This window comes from Acomys minous (assembly GCF_964271855.1).
Source record: "Acomys minous genome assembly, chromosome: 5".
Lineage (NCBI taxonomy): Eukaryota > Metazoa > Chordata > Mammalia > Rodentia > Muridae > Acomys > Acomys minous.
The window spans coordinates 105,666,769-105,694,649 of record NC_140494.1 but is presented as its reverse complement, the minus strand read 5'-3'; the positions used below and the strand labels follow the sequence as shown (position 1 = coordinate 105,694,649).

General features: G+C 49.1%; 1 protein-coding gene across 1 annotated transcript; it reads right to left on the bottom strand.

The window, feature by feature from the left end:
• Positions 1–1,911: 1,911 nt before the first annotated feature.
• On the bottom strand, positions 1,912–27,592 carry BACE1 (beta-secretase 1). Its single transcript, XM_084782657.1, has 9 exons — positions 26,842–27,592; positions 11,018–11,106; positions 8,945–9,161; positions 7,590–7,727; positions 6,703–6,837; positions 5,373–5,474; positions 4,781–4,930; positions 4,384–4,555; positions 1,912–3,850 (listed from the first exon to the last, which is right to left on the bottom strand). Exons 1-9 carry the CDS (start codon positions 27,100–27,102, stop codon positions 3,609–3,611), a joined length of 1,506 nt encoding a protein of 501 aa, XP_084638783.1. The 5' UTR covers positions 27,103–27,592; the 3' UTR covers positions 1,912–3,608.
• Between the last annotated feature and the right edge of the window lie 289 nt (positions 27,593–27,881).

Here is a 27,881-nt window from a genome sequence, read left to right as displayed (position 1 = left end):
AGTCCCTGGGTAGCTCCAGGCACTGGGGTGAGATGTCTGTGCAAAATTATTTGCAGAATAATCGTGGGATGTTGGACTTTCATGTGTGAAGCAAGAATGCTGTAGGGGACACATTCTCTGTCTAGGATAAAATGGAGACAAAGTGAGGTGAAAGGAGGTGGGGCTTGCAGTCGTAAGCCATGTTTTGTACATCCCCATCTGGAGTGAGATAGATTCCCACCTCTGCTTATTAAGGACTTGTGGTTTTCGTGTCTGAGACAACTGTGGCTCTGAGAACCTTGAGTCTTTTCCAATCTTTGTCTTTACTCCTACAGGAAATGGCTTTAATTACCTTCTTTTTTAGAATTAAACAAGTGTTAATCAAGAAATAAATTGGATCTGGGGAAAGGACAACATGATGTTACCAACAATTGATGTTTCCCCATTCTGAGACTGAGAAGTACTTGTTGAATCTAGCAGTTTGTGTTAGGACAGCAAAGACTTTCTCCTTTCTGAGCTTACTAAATTCTCTTTTGTGTTTTCTTCCTTGCCTATGAGCTCATGGATGAATTATTTCTCTTGCCTTATTTGTCCAGGTTGACTGACAAGCATGTTTAAGGGACTGGACTTCCCAGGGTGACCTTGTCATCTTACAGGGGGGCCAGAATGGCCTGAGTCCTCAGCTTTTTAGCGGTCAGGTAACCACTTTCTCTGGTTAATGATGTGCTTCTGTCTTCTTATCTCCAGTGTGATACTATTTTGAACAGAAGGTGGCAAAATGGAAGACTGCTTCCTTTGTCTTTTCCTGTGGGGGATTCATTTTCTGTCCTGTAATCTTAAGATTGTATTCTCACTTCAGATGTGCAGCAGCCTGGCTCTGGCTGTGTAGTACCTCTCAGTGTCCCCTGAAAACTGTAAATTGGAAGTGAGTAAAAAGAATATTGTGTCTAGTCAAACATAATGGCACAAGCCTATAATCATGTCATTTGGGAGCTGGACACAGGATGGTCAGGAGTTCAAGACTAGTCTGGGCTATATGAAACTCTATCTCACCCCAAGCCCTTCCCTCAGACACACACACACAGACACACACACACAGACACACACATACACACACACTTTCTATTGAGAGGTGACACATACCTTTAATCCCAGCACTTAGGAGGCAAAGGCAGGAAGTTGCTATAAGTTTGAAGCCAGCCTAGTTTACATGAGATGCTGTCTTCAAAAAGAAAAAGAAAGTTTTTAAAGCCAAAAAAAGAAGGAATGAGTCAGGATCAAATTGTCTCCCAGAGCAAGCCCTAGGAAGGCAACACTTTGGAGAGTGTATCCTGCAGCTGGCGCCTCATCAGTGTGGCTCTGTCCTTGCAGACAAACAGTCAGAAAAACACTCAACTTTGCCATCCCTGTTGCCCTCTGGGCCTCAGTGATGTAATCCATGCAGACCAGTGGCAGAAGCCCCACGTGCAATGTGGAGATAGGCCAGTCATTTTTAAGGAAACTTTAAAAATAGAGCCATATAATACATATTTTTACAAGCAAGAAGCTGTTGTCAAGTTGTTTTTTTTTACACATCAGAATTCATAGTTTTATGATACAAAGGAATTAACCATCAAAAGAAAAATAAATGCAAATTTCCCCCTTTTAAAAAAAAAAAGATCACCAGTTACTAGGGTAAATAACTAGATTGGGTTGTTGTTGTTTTGCCCTGGAAAGAGATAGGAAAAAGCCAGTTTTTCCTAACATGGGTAGAAATTATAAAGCAGAATGTTGAGTTTTCATTTCATGGGAGTGATCCTGGAAGCTTATTTACACTCTAGTTCTGAGCTGGAAGTAGACAGTCTCCATCTTCCTGGCGGTCTGTGGGTGGGGGTGTTCCCACTCAGCCAGTGCAGCACCAGTGCGAGGGCAATGAATAAGACCCAGCTGGAAAACTGTGACTCATTATTCTTATTTTATTGGTTTATGGCTTGTGGGCAGCTGGCAGGGGCCAGCACCTCCAGAGGCCCTGCTAGTATCTCCCTCTCCCCATCAGCTAGTGCCATGCTTGGCAGGTCCCCTCCCTGAAAGCAGTGTGTAGAGCATAGGGATAGGATGCAGTGGGTATCCCCAGAAAATCCAGCTCTTCCCACTAACACTGGTTTCATGTCTGTTGTGTTAGAACTGACAGTGAAAAGGTGAGTGTGGCCCCCATTACCTAGCCCAAGAACCAGCCTGGGTATGCGTGTACTATTGGGAGGGGAAGCAGAGAGCTGGACAGAAAGACTGCTCTATCTGGAAAGGAGGAGAAGGAAGTAAGGAAGCCCTGAGGCTGCCATCCTGTCTCCAGGCAGCCTTGATACTGAAGGCAATGACATAGAGCTGGAAGGCCCTCTATCTTACATTCATGGTTTAATACTAGCCGATGTGTGTGATGTTGCCTTAGCCAAATAAATAGGGCGGCTATTAGAGAGGGCAAGAAAGTAATGAACCCACTCAGTACTTCATAAAGATCTTAACACTTTGTACCACTGGGCAAGAAAGATAAAATAAAAATAAATTCCAGGCAGAGGCAAAGAAATCCTATACCTGCTGATTGAATCTTTAGGGTTCTGCCTTTGTGGAGCAGATAGGAGAACTCTCCTCTCTGCTCCTTTTAGCACCTTGGTTGGAGTGAACCTATGCTATGAAAACAATTCCCAGCCCTGTAATAGTCTGTTGTCCCATAGGGCACCTAGGACCTCAGGGTTGGGACATTATGGTGCCACATAGTATGTAGAAGAAGCAGGTAGAGGCCAGTGGAATTGACAAAGTAGGAATTCATCTGTCCAGTGGACTTTCTCATGAGCACTGTTCCTTTAAGAGAACATTACACAAGCTCTTTGGCTAATAAGTCCTTTCCCCATCTCATTTCGGTTCAGACTACAACCACAGACACAGTGGGGAATGACACCTCTCTTAGTCCAGATGGGCTTCTGTCTTGGACATGAGTTTAAACTTGGGACTAGAAAGTGATTATAAAGCTGCCTTTCCTAGCTTTGCTATCAGCTCCTTCCTCTGTTTCTGTCTTGTCTGTCCTCATCTTGACTGCCCCCAGGAGTACAAACATTACATCACATTGGTTTGTGTTTATCTCAAGAAGCAGTCTTTGTACCAGTGTCTGCAGTCCCTATCACTAAAGCACTGGCAGACTGCATTTTCTTCTGATGACTTCAGCTAGCAGGGAAATGAGATTGGCCCTTTCTCTGCCAGGGTACCACAGGGACACACGCCGGGTAGCCTGGGTGTGACACCAGTATTTCTGGAAGGCCGGAAAATATACTTGGGGCTCAAGAATCTAAAGGATGCTGGGCAGAGAGGTCAGGGCTGAAGCTTCAAGCCGCAGAATTTCCAACTCGAGTTTGAGGTGCCTAGGGGTTTTCCTGCCACCAGAATGCTGCTTTCTTCCTCTCCTGTTTGCTACAGGTACAAGCCCTATACCCCACTCTGCCAGCTTTCTCTTTTCTGTCAAGGCAGAAGCATTTGGCAGGCTGGTGAGGGTCTTGAGGTGCTCTGGCCACAGGTACCATCCATGTCTCCAACTCATGTGGCCAAAGAGAACCACCCAGATGTGGTCCAGGGGAATCTCTGTCATCTGTCCATGGGCCTCTTTATTTCAGCAGGGAGATGTCATCAGCAAAGTCATCATGCTGATGGCGCAGGCAGCGTAGGCAGCGCCACTGACATACCATGAGGCAGAGTGGCAACATGAAGAGAGCGCAGATGGCAGCCATGACATAGGCTATGGTCATGAGTGTCGACTCATCTGTCTGTGGAATGTTGTAGCCACAGTCTTCCATGTCTGGTGTAACAAAAGGACCTTCTACTGCTGCCGTCCTGAATTCATCGTGCACTGGAGAAAGGGTGGAGATGAATTGGTAGCTCTCACTGTCATTGAGCAGTTTGGGTTATACAATGAAAGCTTCCTGACAGGGACCCCTTGGAATCCACCCAAGTGAGGTTGTGCAGACCCCTTCCTGGAAAGAGTGACTAGTGGGCAGTAAAGCCAGTGTAGAGGGAGGACTGTTTCTCTTCCAGGACCTTGGGAACAGCAATGCTTTCCTATTTTCCCATCTAGTAGAAGAGGTTACCAAAAAGTCAACAGTTCTGAGTTGACCACAGTCTAGCCCCTTACACATGTAGTAGACTTACCTGTCGCCATGAAAATCCAGCCTCTCTTGCAGCTAGGTTTCCAAGCCTGTGAAGCTCTGACTGCTATCAGTTTCCAATAGTATTTCCCCACCAGGCAGGCTTCGCTAGAGTAAGCCTCAGCCTTAGCTTTCACAGGGTTGGTTAGCCATTACTACTTCCCTAACAGAAAGGGACCTAGGTATCTTAGCTGCTGACAGCAATAACCTGAACAGACTGATTCTGCACCCTCCTCACCATGACAAGCACTGACAGCAAAGCCAATTCGCTTTCGCGCCCGATCAAAGACAACGTAGAAGCCTTCCATGATGACAGCTCCCATAACAGTGCCCGTGGATGACTGTGAGATGGCGAACTTGTAACAATCGTCTTGGGACGTGGCCACATCTTCCACTGGCCGTAGGTATTGCTAGGGGTAAACAGTCACAGGGTAAGAGCATGTCTTACTCCGACTTCCCACCTTTCTCTACTTTTTAGCTATCTGCACTTTGCTCTTCCTCAAGCCCTAAGATGTTGAGTTCTTCAAGACCCTTTTACCACTAGACATGGATTTTGTCTTTCTAGTTGTAGCAAGCCATGTCTCTTTACATACTTTGTCTTCTTGGCACCCCATTGCCTCAGCTTGGGGACATACCTGAGGAAGGATGGTGATGCGGAAGGACTGATTGGTGACCTCACCCATAAGGTAAAGTGAGATGACTGGGAAAATGTTCCAAGGGGTAGTGCCTGCTTGCCAGCATACCAGCTGTTCCCCTAGCCAAAAGCCATCTGGGAACTTCTCCGTCTGTGGACAAGAGAGGAATGTGAGGAATCGGCTGTCTCACCATCTCTCCTCCTGTGTTCATAATCACAGTGACAGTATCACTGTTTGCTTTTCAAGGGGATTTTTCAAAGTGGCAAAGATAGACTGAAGTCTAAGGATTGGGAGAAGAAAGTGGGATGCTGGGCCCATAAATTCATGCTAGGGTGGCTGGGCATGACAGCTCACACTGCCAATAATCCCAGAATTTGCAAGGCTCAGGCATGAAGTTGTCAAGGGCTGCGTTCAATGACCCTGTCTCAAAAGAAAAGAAAGAAAAAAAGAAAGAGTATCAGCTAAGTCAACAGGGCAACAACAGCTTCTGCGTGCTCTGAGCGGAAAGATCTACACATAGACATCTTTGGTGCTTGCTGAGGAGTGTGACTGTCACTGACTCCTGACACCATTTCGTCCTTAGTCCACTGACCGAAGAGGCTGCCTTGATGGACTTGACTGCAGCTTCAAACACTTTCTTGGGCAATCGAAGGTTGGTGGTGCCACTGTCCACGATGCTCTTGTCATAGTTGTACTGGGAAGGAGAGCACAGGGTAAGAAGAGCTTTTCCGATGCAGAGTTGGGAGGGGGTAAACCTGGTAGCTAGGCCTACATCTTGCTAAGGTTGACACTTAGGCTTGACATTTTGTATGTGTACCTCCTTAGACAAGTTGCCTTATCTCTGTGAACCTGTTCCCTTGTCTCTAAGGTGAGGATAATAACAGTACCCACCTCAAAGGTTACTGTTAAGGGTTAAGTAAATCGACATGCTGAAAGCATGGCGTAGTCCCTGGCAGATCCCAGGCCCTCAGTAAGTCCTGACTTCCTTACCATTGCACCCGGGAAGGTGTTCTCCAAATCTAAAACAAGCCTTGTGTGGTACTTGTAACTTCCTCCAGTACTTTAGCGTAGGTATTCTCATTTAACATATAGAATAATGTAGAGAAGGTTGGCTCAGCATGTGCGAAGCCCTGAGTTTGAGCCCTATACTGCTGATGGTGGTGTATGTCTAAAGAGCACTTGAGAGTTCAGAGGCAGGAGGACCAGGAGTTCAAGGTCAACTTTAGCTACATAATAAGTCTGAAGCTAGACTGGGGTTCATGAGACCCTATTTCAAAAAGCCAAAAAAGGGCTGGCCCATTGAGGTATCTCAGCAGGTAAAAGCGCCTGCTACCAAGTATGATGACGTGAGTTCCATCCCAATGAGACCTAGTTACTGAAAATCCTCTAACCTCCATATACAAGCTGTGATACATGCCTCATCCCCACCCTAGTAAATGTAGAAAGAAAAATAATCTAGGGAAAGAGACCCCAAATGTTGGCATTTGGGGTGTGCCAAAACATAGGGACTAACACTTGGTATATTGGCTTTGACCTTTACAGTCTCTGAGAAAGTTTATTTTTACCTCTCCTTCATAGATGAGGAGACTGACACACAGTATTAAGGAGCCTGGCAGCACTTAGTAACAGCAGGGCGCAAGTAAGCTTTGTTCTGCCTTGCTGCTTGAGGCCATGAAAGGCAGTGACAAGAATCCAGAAAGGCCTCCGTCAGTGTTTTAACTACTCTACTGTAAGCTAGGGTGGTCCAGGCTCTGAGGCTACTCTGCCAGGCCCTGTTCTTTACCTTAGGGACTGCTATGTGACTCGGCCCAGTCCTACCCGCACCACAGGTCCTGTGCCTCCATCCTCTCCTCCAGCCTCGTGACTCTCACACTGTGGGGCTAACCCCCTTACTCTCATTTGAATCCCTTCCATTGTGTTACCTCCTTGCAGTCCATTTTCAGATCTTGGCCATTGATTTCCACACGTACAATGATCACTTCATAATACCATTCCCTTCGGATGGGCGTATACCAGAGACTGCCCGTGTATAGTGAGTGGTCGATACCGCCAATGATCTAAGAGAAAAAGAGGCAGACACCTATGTCCTAGCACAGAAGGAGAGTAGGTTACTACCCAAAACCAAGTAATAAGATCAGCCATTTCCTGAGGTGCCAAGATTATCTCCATACCACCTTTTCTGTCTTCTTTTCTAATCCCATCATTCCCTGTGCATGGTAATTTTTAGTTTCTTAAATGTGTTCAGAAGAGACACATTAGGAATATTTGTATCAAAATCCCATAGCTCTTAAGAGAAAGTTATTAAAACCTAAGGTGGCACAATAAATGTGGAATGAATTTATTATATGCTGCTTTCATAAGTTTTCTTTGCCTGTTGGAGAATCACTCATGGCGTCATAATTAATAAATGGGCTTGAACTGAGTCTGGTGGCATACACCTGTATTCCCAACATTTGGAAAATGGAAGGCGGGGAAGGCTGCAGCTCTGAGGCCAGCCTCGTCTAGAGTGAGCTCTGGGCCAGCCGAAGCTACAGACACCATCCCTTAACATGCTCTTAACAAACTCCTTACATACCTGTTTTCAGACTGTCAGACAGTAATCTTAATAGGTCTAATTTTCATTTCCTTTGAAATGTACCTAATTGTTTCTGATCCTTTCCATGAGTGACTCAACTCCTTTCAAGAAAAGCAGGGAAGCAATGAATGGATGGTAAAGGGAAAGGAGGGAGGTAGGGATTAGGAATGTAAAGAGGTTTCTTGATCCTGGCCCTGAGGGAGAGGGCACATGGCTCCCTGAGGACCTACTCACCATGCTCCCTCCCACCGAGGCCAAAGCCTCCGTCTGGTTGAGGGGGAAGCCAGCACCACAGAGCTGCAGGGAAAAGACGTTGGGAATGTGGGTCTGCTTCACCAGCGAGTCGAAAAAAGGCTCCAGGGAGTCGTCAGGCTATGACAGAAAGACACAGGAGTAAATCTTCAGATAGGGGCCCTACCAGACAGAGGTCAGCTTCCTGTCTGTACTCAGGGGCAAAGTAAAAATTTGGAGGATATTCCTCAGGAAAAACCAGGAGGTACTGAGATCTGGCTGAGCAAGGGTAGGAGACATTGCAGTGCAAACAGGCAAGTGCTATGAGGCCATATAGGAACTTCCATCCGTCCTCACATGATAAACCTGTTTTAGATTTGGGGGCACCCTCCTCCTCTACATATCATAGCTGCTCCTCTTCCTGTGTGCAGGTGCTGGTGTGTGTACGACACGCGCACATGCTCACACACGCACATATATATGGAAATCAAAGTAATATCTTGGATGTTATTCTTCAGAATCAATGTATTGTATGTGCACTGGTATGTGCAGCACAGCATGGGTGTGAAGGAGAAAGGACAATGAGGGAATCAGTTGTCTCCTTCCACCACATGGTTCTCAGGCTTGATGGCAAGGCTCTTCCCTACCAAGCCATCTCACAAGCCCTAACTTGTTTTCTTATAAAACTTAACTTATTTTTACACTGGACAGTCGGGGCACACACTTTTAATCCTAGTGCTTGGGAGGCAGAGGTAGGCGGATCTCTGTGAGTTCAAGGTCAGCCTGGTCTACAGAGCGAGTTCCAGGACAGCCAAGGACTACACAGAGAAACCCTGTCTTGAAAAAAAAATTTTTTTTTTTATGGGTATGGGTGTTTTGCCTGCCTATATGCCTGTACATGCATGTGCTTGTTGCTTGAGAGACCAAAAGAGGGCATTGGATCTCCTGGAAGTGGAGTTACAGGTAGTTGTGAGCTGCTATGTGGGTGCTAGGAATCAAACCTGGGACCCTTGGAAGAGCAGCGAGTGCTCTTAACCACTGAGCTATCTCTCCAGATTATCCAACCTTGGTTTCTAAGGCAGGTCTCTCACTGTATGGGAACTTGTCTAGTAGGCTAGGATTAATGGCCAGCAAGGCCCAGGGTTGACCCTGCTTTCCACAGCTGGGATTGTATGCATTTTTGAAAATGTAGGCTGTGGGGATAAAACTAAGGTTCTCCTGAAGCACTGTGCTCATTAGCCATCCCTCCAGTCCCATGTTTACCCTTTTAGTCCATCCTTCCCCCTTCTCTCTCCTGACTCCTTCATCATGTGGCATGCAGCGAGCAACATGCAGGTAATGGGCCTTGGTTCTCTCACCCTGGCAATCTCAGCATAGGCCAGCCCTAGGATGCCCTCCCAGTTGGAACCATTGATGAAGAACTTGTCCGATTCAGTGATGGCAGCGATGTTGGCACGCACAGTGACGTTGGGGCCATGAGGGATGCTCACCAGGTCGGTGCCCAGTTCCCCCTCCCACTTGCCCTGGGTGTAGGGCACATACACACCCTTTCGGAGGTCTCGGTATGTGCTGGACCTACAAAAAGGAGGCAGAGATCTGTGTCTGCAAAGCTATAATGGGTATGTGTCATCAAATGTTACCACATGCCCCCTTCATGGCATTCTAGAATCTGCTTAGCAGAACAGCCCTAGGCCTATCACCCAGAACAGAATGCAAGGCAACCCTGCAGACAGATGAGGGGAGCCTAGCTGGGGCTTGCTCTCCTGTGTCTCCATACTGTTGGACCTGGAGCTCAAGCCTATGAAGAACAAGATGGGCTTTGTGCATTGTGCCTGCGGCTGTGACAAAGACATCTGTTGCACATCTCCTCCCCCACTCCAGTTCCAGCATGCTCCCAGAGAAAAGGAGCCATTGACTCTTGCTGCCTTGGGACCCAGTGGTACCATCTGAGTGGTGGCAAGATGACTGTGGAAGCCATGTAACAACATGGAGAAGATTTGAACAAACGTCTCGGCAGATCCGGCATTGGAATCCAGCATCGGAGGAATCCTACTCTTTGCTATGGGATGTCCTCACCTGTGCTTTAATCAGTGGTGGTACTGATGAGAACCTGGAACAAATGTCCTTGCACTGATCCTACCCATGCTCCTTCCCCAACTGCACTCTTAGGGAAAAGGGAAACAACGACGGTTTGTACTTGCCTATACGTCCCAGGTTAGGGTATAAGCTTCTACTCCTGTCTTGACACAGACACGCCTCAAGCACTAGCTGTCTCCTCACCACATCCTCACTGTGCCTGTATAACTAGCCTTCCACATCACTCCTCACTGTCTCTCTTACCTGAAAACACATTCTGGCCCACTTCCCACCACTAAGCTGAGCCCAGCTCAGTGGGGGGTCATGAGAGACTCTTTCATATATTTTTGCTTTTTAAAACTGAAGAGTAGAAAAAAAGTTTTTTAAAAAAAACTGAAGAGTAATTTTGTTGTTATATATTGTGTTTGTGCACATGTGTGCACAGATGTGCATGCTGAGGCCAGAAGATAATCTTGCTCTCCATTTTATTTTACTTTTGTTTGTTTGTTTGTTTGTTTATCAAGACAAGGTTTCTCTGTGTAGCCTTGGCTGTCCTGGACTCACTTTGTAGACCAGGCTGGCCTTGAACTCACAGTGAACTGCCTGCTTCTGCCTCTTGAGTACTGGGATTAAAGGCGTGCCCCACCACGCCAGGCCCCCTCTATTTTATTTTTGGAGACAGAGTTTCTCACTGAGCCTGAAGTTGGCTGTTTGAGCTAGGCTGGTCAGAAAGCTCGCAGATCTGCCTGTCTCAGCCTGCTGTTGCTGGGGTTACAGCCATGGCAGCTGTGCCAGGCTTGTCAGTTGATACTAGAGACTCTAACTCGGCCCTCTTGGTTACAAAGTAAGTTCTCTTAGTCACTGAGCCATCTCTACAGCCCCCCCCCCCTTTTTTTTTTCTTTTTGAGAGGGTGGCTGTATAGCCTACATTGGGCTCAGCAGTCCTTCAAATGCTGGAATTACTGGTGTCCACCATCATGCCTGGCTCCTTCATCATGCTTAAGCCTCTAGATGAGAACACGGCGAAAGACACTAACCACTGTAACCTGTTCAGCCTTCTAAACTGTGGACGATGGGTGAAGCTTGGCCCTATTGCCTGGCCATATAGACAGAATGAGATGCTTCCTGTTCTGGGAGCTTTGGGACTGCTCCCTCCCCCTTTCACTCCCATGGGAAGCTGCCCCATGTCAGTATGCGAGCACTTCATGACCATCCCTCAGCCATGCTGCGTCTTTTTTCCCTGGCTCAGGTGCCTCTTTTTGCTTCCTCCCTCTCTAGCAGGAAGAAGGGCTCTTGTTCTTGCACCCTCTCGCTCCTTGGAAAGTCCCCGACTCCCACCAGTCCCCAGGACTTACAGCTGCCTCTGGTAGTACCGATGAAGGAAAGGGTGTGGGGCAGCTCCCACTGCAAAGTTGCTACTGCCCGTGTCCACCAGGATGTTGAGCTGTCAAAAGAAAGGAGAGGGAAGACATTGCAGACAGATGACTCTGGACTCACTGACCTGTGGTCCTACTGGAACTTTCCATGAAATAAGACTAGCTAGGCCTACAGCCCTGGAACCAAGGCCACAGACTGACTTTGGGGGTCCTCCTGGGCCTCAAAGACTGTACCTGCATCTCTCTATGCCATGTGTTTGCTGTCATGAGCCACACTCTTTCTGCCATCAAGTGGGCTCTGCTGTAGCTGTTCCATCTTTAGCACCTGCCCCTTCCCTTTCCCTAACTTGTCCAGGAGGAAGCCTAGGTCATTCTCTCTATTTCTGAGAGGAGCTATTTTAGGATCTGGCACTGGCAAGGAAAGATGGGGGGAGAGGCACATTGGTACCCAGGTGTGTTTGGGACACCATACCCCATACCCCATAATGTGGCTTCTGCTTTGAGTTACTTAAGCTTCTGTGTGTCATCATCAGAAAGAATGGAGATGCAGGAGTCCTGTGCTAAGAGTGTACAGACAGGGGTGTCTGTATTCCTTGCTCTGCAGCTTTCGCCTAACATCTCTTCTATCCTGTCCCCTGCTCTTGTAACTGAGTCCTCTTAGAGAAACGAATAATATTCTTGTTCTTTTGAAAGAGGCGTGTACCATTCTCTTTAAATTGTAAAATTTAAAAGATGTAAAAAATGTAAAATTTCGTGAAAAATCCAGACAAACTGTATCTTAATTTGCTTTTGGTTACTTGTGCTCATCACTGATTTTAGATGTTGCTTAACTAAATAATAAAGTAAAAACATTTCTGACAGTCTCGTCTGTTTGGTCACCCACCCTGGTACAGATTGTTTAGGGTTTTTGTTGTTGTTTTTATATTGTTTTTCAAACTTGGAGATCACTTCTAGTTCAAGTCTACTGACCCCTTCACCTGGACTTATAAAAATGTCCTTTTTTTTTTTTTTATCATGTAGCTAAAACTCTGCCCACAAATCTGCCAGTGTATGCATCCTATGGAGAGTGTGAAGTCTATGCATTTGCAGACCACACCTTACTCCACCTTTCCTTCTGTGCCTTGTCTTAGCTTTCCATCATGGTGAAATAACACCCAAAAGCAACTTGAGAACTGTAAAAATTATTTGGGGTTCCTGGTTCCTCCTCCTCCTCCTGTTCTTCTTTTTCTTTTCCTCCTCCTTCCTTTTTTTTTTTTTTTTTTTTTTTTTTAAGGCAGAGCCTCCCATCACCCAGGATGGCTCTTGAGCTCCTATGTAGCTAAGAAGGATTTTGATCTTTCCTTTACCTCCACCTCCAGAGTGCTGAGTTTACAAGCATGTGCTAGCTCCTGTCTCCCAACCTCTACTGCTCAGCTCAGGGTTTTGATGTTTCAGTCTGTGGGCACCAGGCCACATATCTTTGCCATGTGCCAACAAAGCAGAGGAGACCTGTTCATCTCATACAGTCAAGACACAAAGGAAGAGGAAGCAGACAGCTGGAGTTCTCATGTCTCCTAGAGTGTACCCCCAGTGACCTAACTTCCTCTTACTGGCACCAAGATGAAGATGTGGTCCTTTGAGGTTTAGATCCAAGCTGTAGCAGCCCTGTTTCTTTACCACACAAACACACTTCAAACTTATCTCCAGAGGCAAATTTTAGTTTGAGGGGTCCTCATCTTCCTATTTAGCCACCTCACAGATAAAACCGTCACTGCTGTGATTGCCATAGAGTGCAGAGTGCACAGCAGGCCTGGTACGGTAAGGCTTTGATGGCCTGACCCCTCCCTCAGCCACATCAGACCATTGTGTTTCTGCTATATCTGAGGAGCAGGGCTTATTTCCAGCAATCTGTCAGTCTCTCTGGCCTCCAAAGACCTGCACCTCAGCTTCTCGCCTGGCCTCAGAGCTTTCTCTTCCTTCCTCAGTGAGGTCAGCAGAGCTCTGACCTAGTCACAGTAAGCAGGTCATCATGCTCATCTGAGCTTGTTTTGTCCTGTCTGCCAGGTCCTTTCCCAGCGACTCCAGGCTAGGCAGTGCCTGACTGTTCCCAGTGCCTGCTCAGCTTTCCTGACCACCCCAAAGACTCCTCTACATTGGTGGCCAACCCTCGGACCCTGCCTCAGGCCTCCTCCCCAGCTCCCGCTCCTGGCTGGGTTCCCATTTACCTCCCTGCCCCCTTCTCCCCATCTTTACTCCTGTGCCTCTCCCTAGTCTCTGGGCAGCCACCAGTTAATAGCAGCTGTGTGTTCAGAAAAAAAATCAATAGAGCTGGAAGGCTCCACAGATTTCAGATTTCAACCAACTGGGTTAATGGTTAAAAGGCTTCATCCTCCCGCCCCCTTCTCAGGACTACGCTCTGTACCTTTAGGGCTTAGCTCCCAGCACCAGAAATGGGTCTGCTCCTGACACAGTCCCTGTAGCCTGTGCATGGGGGGGGACTACTCAATGTATGTAAAGGCCAGCTCAAGCACATTGGCAACTGCTTTACAATAGAAAGGAACCTTTATCCCAGGACAAGGCTTTTTCCTGTCTGCCCTCTCCAGGCTGCTCCCTTCTCTACCACAAGGTACGATCCTCCCAGTCCCAGCCTTACTCTTTCTGAGGAGGAAAGTCTCTCTCAGGCAATCAGACCTAAGTCCAAGAAGGAACAACCTTCTCCATCCAACCCCCCCCAGACTGCCCCCCCATTCCAGAGCATCAGACTGCTATTGCTCTTGCTTGTCCCTCTGCACCACAAAACAGCCAAACACCACGGCTCCCTCTGTGGCAGTGTCTGCTTGATCCGCTATGCACGCTCTGCTGCTGAGAAGTGATTCCTGGGGCTGTCTTTCAACATTTCTAACTCAGGCCCCTGGGTAGCTCTTGGCTGCCTCTCCCTTTCAGCTTGGTGCAGGCCCGAGGCAGGAGCTAAGCTACCCAGTAGTACTCTCACTGCCAAGCCAGGCAGCTGTGGAGGGAGGGGGAGCTGCAGAAGCCTCCTATCTCCTGGGCCCAGGTCCCACCCCAGGCTTCCTCAGCCCTAGCCTTCCTGGCCCTGGGGCTGCCCCAGCTAGTCCTGTGCTCAGCCTCCAGGCCCCAGCTTTCATCTGGCCTGGGGACACACTTCCCTCCTTGCTCCTTTGCCAGACTGGATCCCCTTTTCCTCAGGCTAATTCAGCCATCATGCTACATGTGCTCCATCCGGCTCCTCCACCCCAACTCCATGGAATCTGAATTCTTCCCACTGGCCTTTACAAATGCCGAGTCTCTTCATTAAAAACAACACAACCCCTCCCGAATCTCACACCCCGCCTCCAGCTCCCCTCTCTTCACAACCTCAGCTCTCAGCCAAGCTGTCTTCCTTTCTTCACCTCCCACTCTTTCTCAACCCATTCTAAAACTGGGTTTGCCTCCATCCTGCCACTATCACGCAGCCCTTACTACAGTTACCAATGATTTCACAGGGACAAACACGAGAGATCTTTCATATGTCACCATGTCACCTCTCGGGTCCTCTCTTGTCCCCCTCATAGGCTCACATCCCCAGCTTGGCCTTGGCTTCTTTCCCAGTACACTTTCCCATCAGCACCTCAAAGCAGGGATGACCAGAGCCAACCTCCACCTGGCCCTCTTCAGGGTATTGCAAGCGGTGGCACCATCCGGTCTGTTCTGTGAGGCAGTGACCTCAGAGACTCTTCAAACACCTTCTTCATATCTGTCTCTAGTGCTCCCATAGTCCTGTGGAGTCATCATCCTTTATAAAGTTTGTTTCGGTTCCTTCCCATCTCCTTGCCGCGCCCCCCGCCCCTTGGCATCATCTCACCCTGGGATATCACAGGGCTTCTCTACCTCAGTTGTCATATACATAATAATATATATTCATTCCACGTGATATAACACATAATGTTATATGTACGCATGTATGTGTACCATGTTTGTGCAGGAGGATGAAGAGGTCAGAATAAGGTGCCAGATCCCTGGAACTGGAGTTATAAATTGCTGTGAGCCATCATGTGGGTGCCTGGAACTGAACCTTCTCTGCAACAGCAGCATGTGCTCTTAAACCACTGGACCATCATCTTTCCAGCCCCTAATTTCAACTGTCTTGACAGGTCTGCCTTTGACCTCACCTTTCTGTCTTCTGTGGCCTAAGTAACTTTCCTAAGGCCAAATGTGACCAAGTCGCCCTCCCAAGACAGTAGGTGCCTCTCACTATTAAAACGTTTGGCTTACACACTTCCTTTGGGGCATTTCCAACCTGCCCTGCCTGCACACTCGGCCTCAGGCATGCCTCCAAGCCCCACCACACCTCACTTGCTCCTACCTGCTATGGGTCCTTCCCACAGAGGAAGCGGCCTGGACCATCGTCTTCTCGGCTGTGTCTTCCTTCCTCATCTTCAAGCCTTAGCATAGACTTCCTTTGGGAGGAAGACCAGGGTCCATTCCCTTAACTGTAGGGTTAACTATACGATCCCTTATCACCTTCCTGTGTCTAAGAACTTTAAATCCTCAGTCTAGCCTTAGTTGGGTATCCTAGAAACTGGCAATAGGTAGGTCGGTCTGTCTGTCTGTCTTTCTTTCTTTCTTTCTTTCTTTCTTTTTTTAGACAGGGGTTCTCTGTGTAATAGCCCTGGCTGTCTTGGAACTTCTTTGCAGACCAGTCTAGCCTTGAGCTCACAGAGATCTCTTCTGCCTCTGCCTCCTGAGTAGTGGGATTAAAGGCATGTGCCACCATGCCTGGTGGTATTTCTTAGGGGGAAAATATTTTTTGGACAGTGGGGGAATAAATTTCCTCAGAGGCTCTACAGCTTGTTTGGTTTTACGGTCTGCTTTCCTTTCTTTACACATCTCCTTGTCTTGACATGAGAGGCTTAGTTCAGGCCACCTGTATTGTAGCTTTCTCTCTCTCTCCTCGTCCCCTGGCCTAGGGAGGCTGAGGAGTCCCATGCCCAGGAGATTTAACCTGGGGTCAGGACTAGGTCAGTGCCAATCACTTAACAAACAAATGTGCTCCCAGGAGGGCCTCTGAGAGAAGGCAGCTTCTAGGGAAGAGCTAACAAGCCCCACAGGGAGAGCACACCTGCCCAGGTTCCCAGGTTTGCTCTGCTGTGCTCAGCAATAGATCTTACCTGATGCAGTAAATGTGAGGCTCGCAAATTTGAGGTGGGCTCTGGGTTCCCTCAATCCCACAGACAGGCATAGCTCAGAATCTTCTGGATAAAGGGGAACCTTCCAGAGCCTCTGTCCCCTGGCCTGGAGAGATAGTGTACTTTTCTTTTTTTGTTTTTTGTTTTAAAAGATTTATTTATTATTATGTATACAGTGTTCTGCCTGCATGTTCACCTGCACGCCAGAAGAGGGCACCAGATCTCATTATAGATGGTTGTGAGCCACCATGTGGTTGCTGGGAATTGAACTCAGGACTTCTGGAAGAGCAGCAGTCAGTGCTCTTAAGCTCTGAGCCATTTCTCTAGCCCCCGATAATGTACTTTTCACTTTTGAACAATACTAGATTATTAAGAATCTTCCATGTAGGCTAGTGGTTAGCTCAGGTTAACCCGCTTGCCTAGCATGCACAAGGGCCCAAGTTCTGTCCCCAATATAGTAAAAGAACAAAACAAAACTTCCTGTACCCCACGAACTTCCTAGCAGCCTATCCCAGGCTCTGCAGCCTTTGCAGGCCTCCAGGGCAGAGGTTCTACGTCCAAGTCTTCCTTCCAAAGAAGGACATCTGTTTTCTTCTGTGTGCACCTCAGAGATGAGAGGTAAGCAAAAACAAGCCTTTGTATAAAGCTTCCATTCTGAAGAGAAAGAAGCAGACCCAGGGAGCATGAGCAATGTGGCCATCTTACAGACAAGCCACAAAGCCAGTACCAGCCTCTACCGGCTCTAACCAACCCTTAAGTGTGGCCTTTCATCTTCTTGACCTCCTGGTCCCTCCTGTCTGGAGAGGAAGTGTGTGGTGATTTCACAAGCCTTTGTGTCATTCCCTCCACAGTGACTCTGGGCTTGGCCAGTGGGACATCAGCAAAGGCAAGGATGGGCTAGCAAGACCCTTGCCCACAGGGATTGCAGTCTTAGTACCTTGGCCAGAGAGTCTGTGTGACAGCCCAAGTCTTGCCTCAAGGACATCGTGGAGCCACAAGCTGACTTGCCAGCTATATATGGCCACGTGAATAAGTTCAAACAGGAGGACCTCAAGCCAACCCACAGAAGCCTGAGAAATGACTTGCAGTTTAAGTCATGGTAGTTTGGCAGTTTGTGCCCCCCCTTCCCCCCCCCCCCCCCAGTGTTAGGCAATCTATCAGAATGAGGTCCTGCGGCCCTTAACATCGGGAGCTACTGACTAACCACCGGCTACTCCCAAGGAGTGTTTCTTGCCACTCTCCCCTTCCTCGATGTGGGTCGTGTGATGTTGCTGAGGAGCATGCTGACCTTGCCTGGGCACTGATACACAGCTTCTTTTCTTAGCTGCCGTGTTCTCCTGCTGTGTGCCTGATGCATGTTCAGCTTTCAAGTCCTGGTCAAATATTCTGTCTCTCAAGGGTCTGGCAAGATAAAGCTCCTCTTCCTGCGAGTCCTCAGCACCACCTGACTTCTCTGGCCACCACTCCCCAAACCTTAGTCATTGATTCACTGCCTGCCTCTCCCACTGAACAGAGCATCTACTGTTACCTATTCCATAGTGCCAGCAGGTGTTCACACCACTTTATTTTTTTTGAGACAGGTCTTCCTCTGTAAACAAGACAAGCCTGGAGCGTCTGTGCAGGCCAGAATGGCCTCAGACTCATGGCAGGACTCTTGTCTCTGCCCACAAGTGCTAGAGTTGCAGGCATGCGCCACCATAACTGGTTGACTTCTTACACTGACAATGGTTCTCATTTCCTTCAAACTCAGGGCCTTAGCAAATCACTAAGTAGCCATGACAACTGCAGGCCACTGTGCCCCATGCATATAGCCTGAATCTCCTTGGGGCTCTGTGGTTCTTAGAGCAGCCACGGTTACTCTAGGCCTGCTTGGTCTCAGCCCTTGCTAAATGAGATTCATCAGATCTCTTCCACAGATGCATGTCCAAACCTGAGGGAAGGGGCAGGGAAAAGGGCACGAGGAGCCTGGAGTCAGCAGCTGCAAATGGCATCTGGCCAACAGCTCTCTCCTACTTTGAACAAAGCAGCTGACCCCGGCCGGGCACACAGACTTCTTTCACTAGCTACGTCCTCTGCTCCCTTTGCTCTCCAGCCAGTAGCTGGTACCTGGGTCCAAGCATCGCTCACCCCAGCTCACCCCAGCTTTTTAAGGGATTCTAAAGGGGTTGGTCATCCCAAACCAAATTATCCAGGACACCCTTCTGTCTTTGGCCATGGTATTCCATTTCCTCCGGCCTCCTTGCCAATTCTTTTGATATCTATCAGTACATCCTATTGAGGTGGGGTGACAGAGTCCAAAAAAAACCCACCCATGTCTAGTTGACATGATGACTTTTAAACTTTACTCCTGGTGCTGGGGATTAAAACTATACGCCTGCCCCAGTTCTGAATAATGACTCGGAGACTTACATTTATTTATAATAGCTTTAGGCCTTAGCTTACACATGTTCCCAACCAGCTCTTATAACCTATCTTAACCCATTAATATTAATCTCTGCTCTGCCATGTGGTTTTGTTACCTCATCTTCATTTTCATATGTCTGACTTACTTGATGTCTTGTAGGTGAATCTTCCCTCCCCTCTTTCTTCCCAGAGTTCCTACCCTGCCGGAAGTCCTGCCTATTCTCCCCTGCCTTTGCCATAGGCCAGTCAGCTCTTTATTCAACCAATCAGAAGGTGATGAAGAACAGTGTTTACAAAATACTGAGGTAGGAGATGATTCATAAAAATGACAATACCCAAGTCCAGCCTGTATTCAACTCTCTGGGTACAGAACTCAGCATTTGAATAATACAAGGGCAATCTTTACACAGTGGATAAAACCCTGGATGGAACCAAGGCCTCATGCATACTAACCTCGCAATCTATCAGAACTGCATCCCCATCCCGTAGCTGGTTCCTGAGGCCTCTTTGTACCTACATTCTTTGTAGAACCCACCTGGAAAACCCTTCCTCAGAGCAGCTACTGCTTCCTGATTCTCTGTCAGACAGTGAGTCCTTCCTCTGACATAAGCTCCATTCCCCTGCTGGCCCCTGACTCGTGCTCACCCACCAGCGAAAGCTAGGGCTCACCTTCCCTGTTCCCTGGCAGATCTCCACAGGCCCTGAAAAGGAATTAGCAGTGGGGGCACTGACCCTGAGAGGAGGCTCCAGCAGAAGGCAGCCATCTTGGCCACAATGGGGTTACAGTGGGCAGCAGGGAGGGCAGCCACAGAAGTCCTGGAGGCTTGCAGGAACAGCCTAGGAGCCTCTACCCCAGGGTCAGCATGCCCTTGCAACCAATGATTCAGCATCCTTCCTCAGATTACCCATGGCACTCTCCTAAGACCCAACAGGACATGGTGGACCAACATCAGTGAGTGCCTTCCTCTCTCTGGGACCAGGAGAGCAGCCTGGTTTTTGCACAGTCACCCCAGAGAGATAGCTTACAGCAGAGAGAGACTCTCATGGGGCTTCCCTGGGATATCTCTTCCTGGATTTTCAACTAGAATTTTCTCCTTTGCTTTTTACTAGAATTGCTTAGAACTGCTCAGTCAGGGGACCTCTTTTTTTCAGCTTCCGCCTCTCCCAAATGAACCTATCTGCCTTTAGCCTGGCAGGCAGAGGAATGTGTGAAACAATAGGAAGGGCTGGGGCCACCTGTAGCCCAGGAAGGCCTCTAATTCTGATGGCCAGGAAGGCTCTATCTCTTCCTTCCCTGTCTATACCTCATATTTTTCCTCCCCTCATCGCCCTCTTTTCTCTCTGTTCTCTCAAAGAACACGTTCATCTGCTGACTCTGGGGTGATCCCAAGTGTGCTGGTTGAGTCCTCCCACCAGTGTCCAGATGTCTGTGGTCAGCTGTTGCCAGGTTCACCATAAGGATGGCTCACCAGCAGCATCTGCAAGTCAATTTACATGTTCAAGGCAAGAAAACAAAAATTAGCCCAGTGCTAGTACTTGGAACTAAAGACATAGACTTGAACTCCCACTGAGTTCATCCTAGTGGATCACTGCACAAAACTTCCTTAATCTCTTTCAGCCTCATTTTTCTTATCAACAAAATGATCATGCTAACACCTAGGCCTCAACATTAAACTATGGAAGCCAGGCACAGTGGCCCCACCTGCAATCAACCCCTGGAAGCTGAGGTAAGAAGATGACTGCACATTCCAGGTCAGCCTGGGAAGTACAGTGAACTCTAGGATAGCCTGCGGCTACAATTTCTAGGCTAGCTCTGTCTCACTAGCTCCCCTAGCCAAAAAAGGAAAGGAATATATATGGTACTTGGTAAACCATATTAGGTTTTAAAATCTTGCCCCTTCCCTCTTTTTGAGACAGGGTTTCTCTCTGTAGCCCTGGCGGTCCTGGAAAGCCTTTGTAGACCAGGCTGGCCTCAAACTCCTCAAGCCACCTGCCTCTGCTTCCTGAGTGCTGGGATTAAAGGCGTGTGCCACCACCACCTGGCTAAACGTTTGCCCCTTTGTGGTTCACCTACACAAACAAGCTGAGAAGTTAAGGAGAAGGAACCAACAACACCTTCCCTTGCCCTTTCTCTCACCCCTTAACTCACAGTGACAGAGCAGGGCTGCGCGAACTAAACTGTGACTGCCAGTATCCTGAGACCTTCCCTCCTTTCTCCACTCACTGTCAGCTCCCTTGTCAGGCCTTTGCCTCCTAACAGATGCTCGTCTCACACACTACCCTATCCAAGCCCTCCTCCACACTAAAGTTGTTTTCCTGCAACCAAAATTAGACACCACCACCCCTCTCTCACAGGCCTATGAGGTCTGCCAGCTGCTTCCAGAACAGCGCCCCAGCCAATTCCATGCAGCCCCACCGCATCCTTAAAGCTTGCAGCTTCTCACCACAGCTCATGCACCTCTTCCCACAGAGCAGAGCAGGGAGCCCCTACCCTATCAGAAGTAGCTGCTTTGCTGTGGGCACTTGCTAGACTCACTGTTCTTAGATGCTACTGATGTCTATATATCCATGTTTCACACCAAATTATAAGATCTCCAAAGGCTGGAACTGTTTCTCTTTTGTACACAAAGGCATTCGGTTCTCTTGTGCACACAGTAGTTGCTCAATAAACACTTATCATACCGAACTGACTATCACCAACTTTCCTTCCTAACAAATGAGTCTTCAGTGTTAGGCCAATGATGCTTATCCTATTGCAGTGAGGCGCATCTTTTCATTTTAAGTGGAAATGAAGCAGGATGGGAAACTGGGGAGATTAAGTAGGTGTGGTTCATGCCTGGGATCTCAGCACCAAGGAGCCAGAAGTGCACACACACACATTTGGGGCCAGGGGTCCACCATACACCTTTTTTTTTTTCTTTAATTTAATTTTAAACGGCTCTCTGATTGATCTGGAGCTTGCTGAGTAGCCTGAGCTGGCTGGCCAGTGGGATCTGTTTGTCTCTGCCTCTCCAGTGCTGGGATCGCAAACACTGACCACATGGACATCTTATTTTACTGTGGGTCCTGGGATTGAACTCAGGCCCTCAAGCACGTTACTGGCTGACATCTCCATAACCCCCATTCTCCTTTTTAAAAAGCCTTCATCTCTCACTTTTTTTTTTCTTCTCAAGACAGGGTTTCTCTGTGTAGCCCTGGCTGTCCTGGAACTTGATCTGTACGCCAGGCTGGCCTTGAACTCAGAAATCTGCCTGCCTCTGCTCTCAAGTGCTAGGGTTAAAGGAATGTGCCACCACATGGCTCCTTTTCCTTCTATGTAGCTGAGGAGTTATCTTTTCACTCCCGATCCACTTCTACCTCCCAACTGCTGGGCTTGCTAATGTGCCCCACCCCTACATAAGGTTAAAACCTTTTCTTGATAATAAACCGGGCATGGTGACGCACGCCTTTAATCCCAGCACTCGGGAAACAGAGGCAGGCAGATCACTGTGAGTTCCAGGCCAGCCTGGTTTACAAAGTGAGTCTAGGGCAGCCAAGGTTACACAGAGAAACCCTGTTTTGAAAAGTCAACTAACCAACCAACCAACCAAAACCAGTTTGGGGCTGGGGATGCAACTCATTTGGTAGGATGCTTACCTAGCATGCATGAATCCCTGAGTTTGATTCCAGCAACCTTTAAACCAGGTATGTTGGTGCACACCTATAATCCTACTAGAGAGGTGGGAGCAAGAGAGTCAGAAATTCAACATTATCCTTAGCTACATAATGAGTTTGAAGCCAGCCTAGGCTACATCAGCTGATAGTGGGGTGGAACACATGCCAGCAGGTGCAGTCCTACTGCACTATAACCCAAACTTCCTTGCACTCACTTTGTTGCCCAGGTAAGTCTTGAACTTGGGATCCTGCTGCCTCAGCCTTTAGAGGAACTGAGTCAGCAAGTCCAGTTAACAGCTCTATTTAAATGTCCTGTAGCTCATGTAGCCATTCACTCAGCAGATGAATGAGCTGGAATCCTCATACATATTAGAACATGAGCGTTGGGGCCGGTGAGATGGCTCAGCGGGTGAAGGCACCGGCAGCCATGCCTGACAAGCTACCTGAGTTTGGTCCTTGGAACCCACGTGGTGGAAGGGAAGAACTGGCTCCTACAAGTTGTCTTCTCACCTCCAGATGCAGGCTGTGGTAGGTGCACATGCATACAGACACTAACTAACTAACTAAAAGAAAAGGGATGTGAACTGTAAGTTTCGCGGTGCTGGGAGTGAATCTAGGGCCATGCGCGTGCTGGGCTGGTGGTGTGCTACCACTTAGCTACAGCCCTAGTCCCAAGAGCTTGATGGAGGGAACAATAGTCACAACACACTACACAGTTGTAAGGGAGACATGACAGCGGAGGGATGCTCTCAGCAGACTATTCAAGACAATAGCATTGGTTTTTTTAAAAAAAAATATTTATTTATTTATTTATTATGTATACAGTATTATGCCTGCATGTACTGCAGGCCCGAAGAGGGCACCAGATCTCATTGTGGATAGTTGTGAGCCACCATGTGGTTGCTGGGACTTGAACTCATGACCTCTGGAAGAGCAGTCAGGGCTCTTAACCACTGAGCCATCTCTCCAGCCCCAAGACAATAGCATTGTAGAGGGAACAAAGAATAAGGCAGGGTCTCAGCTTACTGACACACCACTTGACCAAGGGCTTAACTTTCAGAGCCTATTTCTTCTTCTGAAAGCTGTGAATAGTACAGTGTGTGTGTGTGTGTGTGTGTGTGTGTGTGTGTGTGTGTGTGTAACTGCAGAGACAAAGGACAAATAAAGAAGAAAATGTGTCAGGCTTGGTGGCACATGCCCTTAATTCTAGCACTAGGGAGGCAGGGGCAGGTGGATATGTTTTAGTTCGAGGACAGCATTGTCTACATGGTAAATTCAGGTCAGCCAGGGCCTCACAGTGAGGCCTTGTCTCAAAAAATGAGCAAATCAACAGAACAGAATAAGAAGCTGGGTGTGCTGGCATACACTTCTCATCCTCCTGGGCTGAGGGCTGTGCACAAGGACCATGAATTGCGTCTAGCCAGGGCTACATAGCAAGATGGGGGTGGGAGAAGGCAGCAAATAAACCAGAACAAACTAAAACATGCAGACGGAATAAAAACAACAACAACAAAACAACCAACTGTACATACGAAGCCACGCCCTCCTGCCCTGTATCCTATTCCACCAATAGCCTGATTCTTTCAACTTCCACCATGTCAGAATCAGAATCACTTCTGCCGCTGCCTCCTTCTCCACCCTTCACATGACGTCACAAGCCTGCTCATCTACTTTGGGACGTTCCTTGCATCCTGGCCTCCTTCCTCTCTCCCTCCGACCATTTGCATCCTCACACCATTTCCTCCAGAGCACCTTGTTCCTGAACTGTTAAGTGAGCTCCTGCCTTCTGCCGCGCTATATCCCATTCTTCCTCAAATTCAGACATCTGTTTGCTTGCTTTTCATCCTTCTCCAGTAAAAACGATTTCAATTCCCCCCACAGAGCTGAAGTCCAAGCCATATAGCTTGACATTTAAGGCTTTTTGACATGTTGGCTTCGTTTTATTTACCCAACTTGATCTGGTCTCAGCATGGACCTGTAATATCAACCGGCCTGGATTTCTCTTGTCTTCCTGAACAAACATGTATAAGCCCGAACACACAGCTCATTCTCTCACTCATCTCTTGTTTCTCGTAGTCTACGGGCTAGAGTGGGAAGCAGGCAAGGAGCAATTACGGGTGTTGGGAGACCTGCCAGGTCCTGACTGGGAAGAGCTCTCATTCTTTTCCATCTTCCAGGACCCCACTCAGTGCACACCTACTCCATGAAGTCTCCGGAGTCAACTCTACCCTCAGCGTCATTCTCTGTTCTTCCATGTATCAGTGCCTCTCAAGCTTAAGACACCAGAAACTTTGCCTCTTCGGCTCCAGGGCAGGGTCTTGAGAATTTACAGGTTCTAAATTAACAGGTTCTAAAGACAAGCATCTACAGCCCATCACTTTTCTCAAGCCTATGAGTGACCTTGAAGGAGAACATCGATTTCACTTCCCTCTTAAAGCCTTTAGTGCAGAGGCGAATCATCCATCTCTTTGTAGATTAGATGCCCCCCCCCCCAAGCATAGAAAGTACCACATGTCCTCCTTCACAGAACCCTGCCATCCTCACGCTCATGGCCTGCTCCTGATAGCCCCATCAGGTAAGCAGACTGATCATCCTTCTCACAGGCTGCTGGGCAGAGGCTGGCTGGGCTGGAGTCTGGGTCAGAGCCACATGCAACCAGAGTGTCCCTACTCAGGATTCCCAGGGCTGGTTGTGCAACCTCCGCACCCCTGTTCTAGCTTCCAGCTGGGAGGGAGGAGGCACTGACTAGTCCTGAACAACTCTTCGCTGCCACGGGCTGGGCTGGAGCACCTACACTGCATCTCAAGGGATCAGGGAAGTACGGTAACTGGTCCCCCACTTCCACATGTATTCAGCACATTGGTCCAGATTTTATGTCTCATTGTATAGTACAGAAGAGGCAAAGGTGGCGGGGCCAGTTAAGGAGAAGGAGGTAATATTTATTGGAGGTCAGTTAACACAGTGATTTCTTCTAGACATCTCCCCCTTACATGGTTTGATTTAATCCTCACAATTATCTTGCAAGGGCGATCTCATTTTTCAGTTTTAAAGATAAGGCAATAGCCAATGAGAGGTTATATAAGTTGCCTAAGGCTGGGAAAAGGGAAGCTGGGGGTGGTCGTCGGCAGAGCTGGGATTCCTGGCATCTCTGACCCTAAAGTCCTTGCTGACTGTATCACAGACCTGCGCGCAGTTGCACAGTGCATCACTGGAGTCCCAGGCCTCCCCATGTCCACCGTGCCTTCTGCTGGCACAGACTGAATTCTAGCTCTGACTTTGCTTCCATACATAGATTCCTTACTACGTCTGGGAAGTTCTGGTGCCCAGCAAAGAGGAGGGGTGAGGTGGGGTGGGGTGGGGAAGCAGGATTGCAGAGCCCCCAAAGCAAGCCTGAGTGGCATGGACCTAGCAAGGCTGGCTCCTGTCAGGTAACAAGAAAGTGGGGGGTCTTGTGATTCTTCCATACCAACTAGCTGAGCTAAAGGAAGTGTGACTGTCCCTTCCCTGACCCCAGCACACTCCCACCTTTCCACACCCACCTTGGACAAGCTTTGTGGGCGTAGACTGGAGCCACTGAGGGTAGCTCACAGAGATCTACAGGAGTCAAGGTGACACGCCGAAGGATATGCAGAATCACACTGCCACCAGTACCCAGACTTGCCCACAGAGGCGGCAGATGCACTCGGAGGTCAGCCAGGAACCCCACACGGAAGGTAGCTGACTCAAGCCCACACTCCCAGGCAGCACAGGCAGAGGACACATCCTCCACCAGCCACCTTACCTACCTTGGCAATTGTTGGGAAATACGAGAAGAAGACAGTGAAAAGTGCGTTCCCCATGGCCGCCATGCCCCTCCACCTCGGGACCCTTTTCTTGCAAGAGGGTTCTGGTTCCTTTCCTAGGCTTTATCATTCCTCGGCCTCTCAGTTCAGCTATCTCCCTCTGGCCATGTTCTGAGGCATGGGTGGGGGAGGGGCGGGAGTGTAAAGAGTGGGGACTGCGGGTAGAAGAGGAAGAAGGGGCTGAAGGAGGCCAGAGTCAGTTGGGACTTGGCGGCTGCATGTTTGTCTGTCAGGCTCCCACTTCGCTGGCTTCTGGCAGCCCAGAATGGGAGTAAGGAGCCCATTTATGCAACTGGTGCCAGGATTCTTGGGTTCTCAAGGCGATGAAGGAGGTGGGGACCTCAGATTCCCCCAGAACACTACAAAGGGGGAGAGCTGGCTGATGGAATATGAGAGGCTCCAGCTTGGCCAGAGCCAGAGGTTGCTGACACCTGTTACAGTGTCCTGGTACCTGGCCCTTCCCCAGGGTCAGGTGTCACCACTGAAGTGCTTTTCCTTGGGGGTGGGGGTAAGGATGGGGCAGTGGGAGTGAGAGGACAGTCGACCCTGGGACTGGGACACCAGTGAAGGAAGGCCGGAAAGGGAAGAACTACTCCCAACCTGGAGGAATAGATTGGGAGGGGGCCCATCCTTGCTGCACCCACTGAGCAAACCATCTTAGCAGGGCAGCCTGCTTCATCCCTCCCCTGTCACCCCTCTACCATGCAGGAAGGAGGGCTGCAAGGCCTGACCAACTTACCGTCTGTGGGGGGCTGCCCACGGTCATCTCCACATAGTAGCCCTGGCCGGACTTGCCCCTCAGGTTGTCTACCATCTCCACAAAGCTGCCTTTCCGGCCAGACTCCTCGGGTTCCTCGTCGGTCTCACGGGGTAGCCTTAGGCCCAGGGGTGGCCCTGCCAGGCCGCTGCGAAGGGGCAGCCGGATGCCTAGATGGGTGCCCTGGGCAGGCAGCATTCCCGAGCCCACCCAAAGCAGGAGCCAGCGCAAGGCCGGGGCCATGGTGAGCCCGGGCCTGTGGCTCTCCGGTCGGCGACTGTCCCTGTTGCTTGCCCCTAAGTCAGCGTGGTGGTGGCTTCTCTCAGGAGAGCGGCCTTGGAGGCATCAGAACTGCAGAGTCTGCAGGCCCCTCACTCAGTTGCCGGTCCAGGCGGCGGAGAGTGGGCAGGAGAAATCCACAGCGCACGAGAGGAGAGAACGGTGGCGACCCTGGACCCAGCTACATCTGGACGGCGGCCGCCAGCCTCAGCTTGGGGTTTGGGCCCCTCAGGGGGCTGGGAGGGGCGGGCATGGCGATCGGAGCCCGCAGCTTTCGGGCTCTCCCAGGCGGTTTCTGCAGCGTGGGGACCGACAGGGACTCCCGGCTCCTGGGCTGCGTCGGCTACTCAGGCCACCAAAATCCAGCTCCCGGCTCCCAGCACCCAGAAAGGCTGGGGAGGCGGAAAGGCTTGTGGCGGTGGCTGTCAAAGCCAAAGGGTTTTTGCTTTTCCCTGGGATCGCTGGGAAGTGTAGTCTTCCCATGGCATGCAGCCCAGCTTCCGGGGCTGACAGGGGTCTGGGATGCCCTCTGCCGAGATGGAGTTCACTCTGCAGATCCCTGGCACGAGAGCGAGAGCGTTCCCTTAGCTCTGGTGGAGCAAGAAGGAACCGATATTACATCTTCTACTCCTTATTTATTTTATTATTTTATTCATTCGTTTTTTTCTTTTATTCTTTTTTTGATACACGGTCCTGTAAATATACTGTGCAATCTATCTAGGCTAGCTTTGACTTTGATGCAA

Coding starts and splice junctions, on each gene's coding strand:
- BACE1 (XM_084782657.1), bottom strand. CDS start 27,102: ATGGCCCCGGCCTTGCGCTGGCTCCTGCTTTGGGTGGGCTCGGGAATG. Junction 7,728..8,944: donor CCTATGCTGAGATTGCCAGG/GTGAGAGAACCA, acceptor TTTCTGTCATAG/CCTGACGACTCCCTGGAGCC. Junction 6,838..7,589: donor CCTCGGTGGGAGGGAGCATG/GTGAGTAGGTCC, acceptor TTTTTCTCTTAG/ATCATTGGCGGTATCGACCA.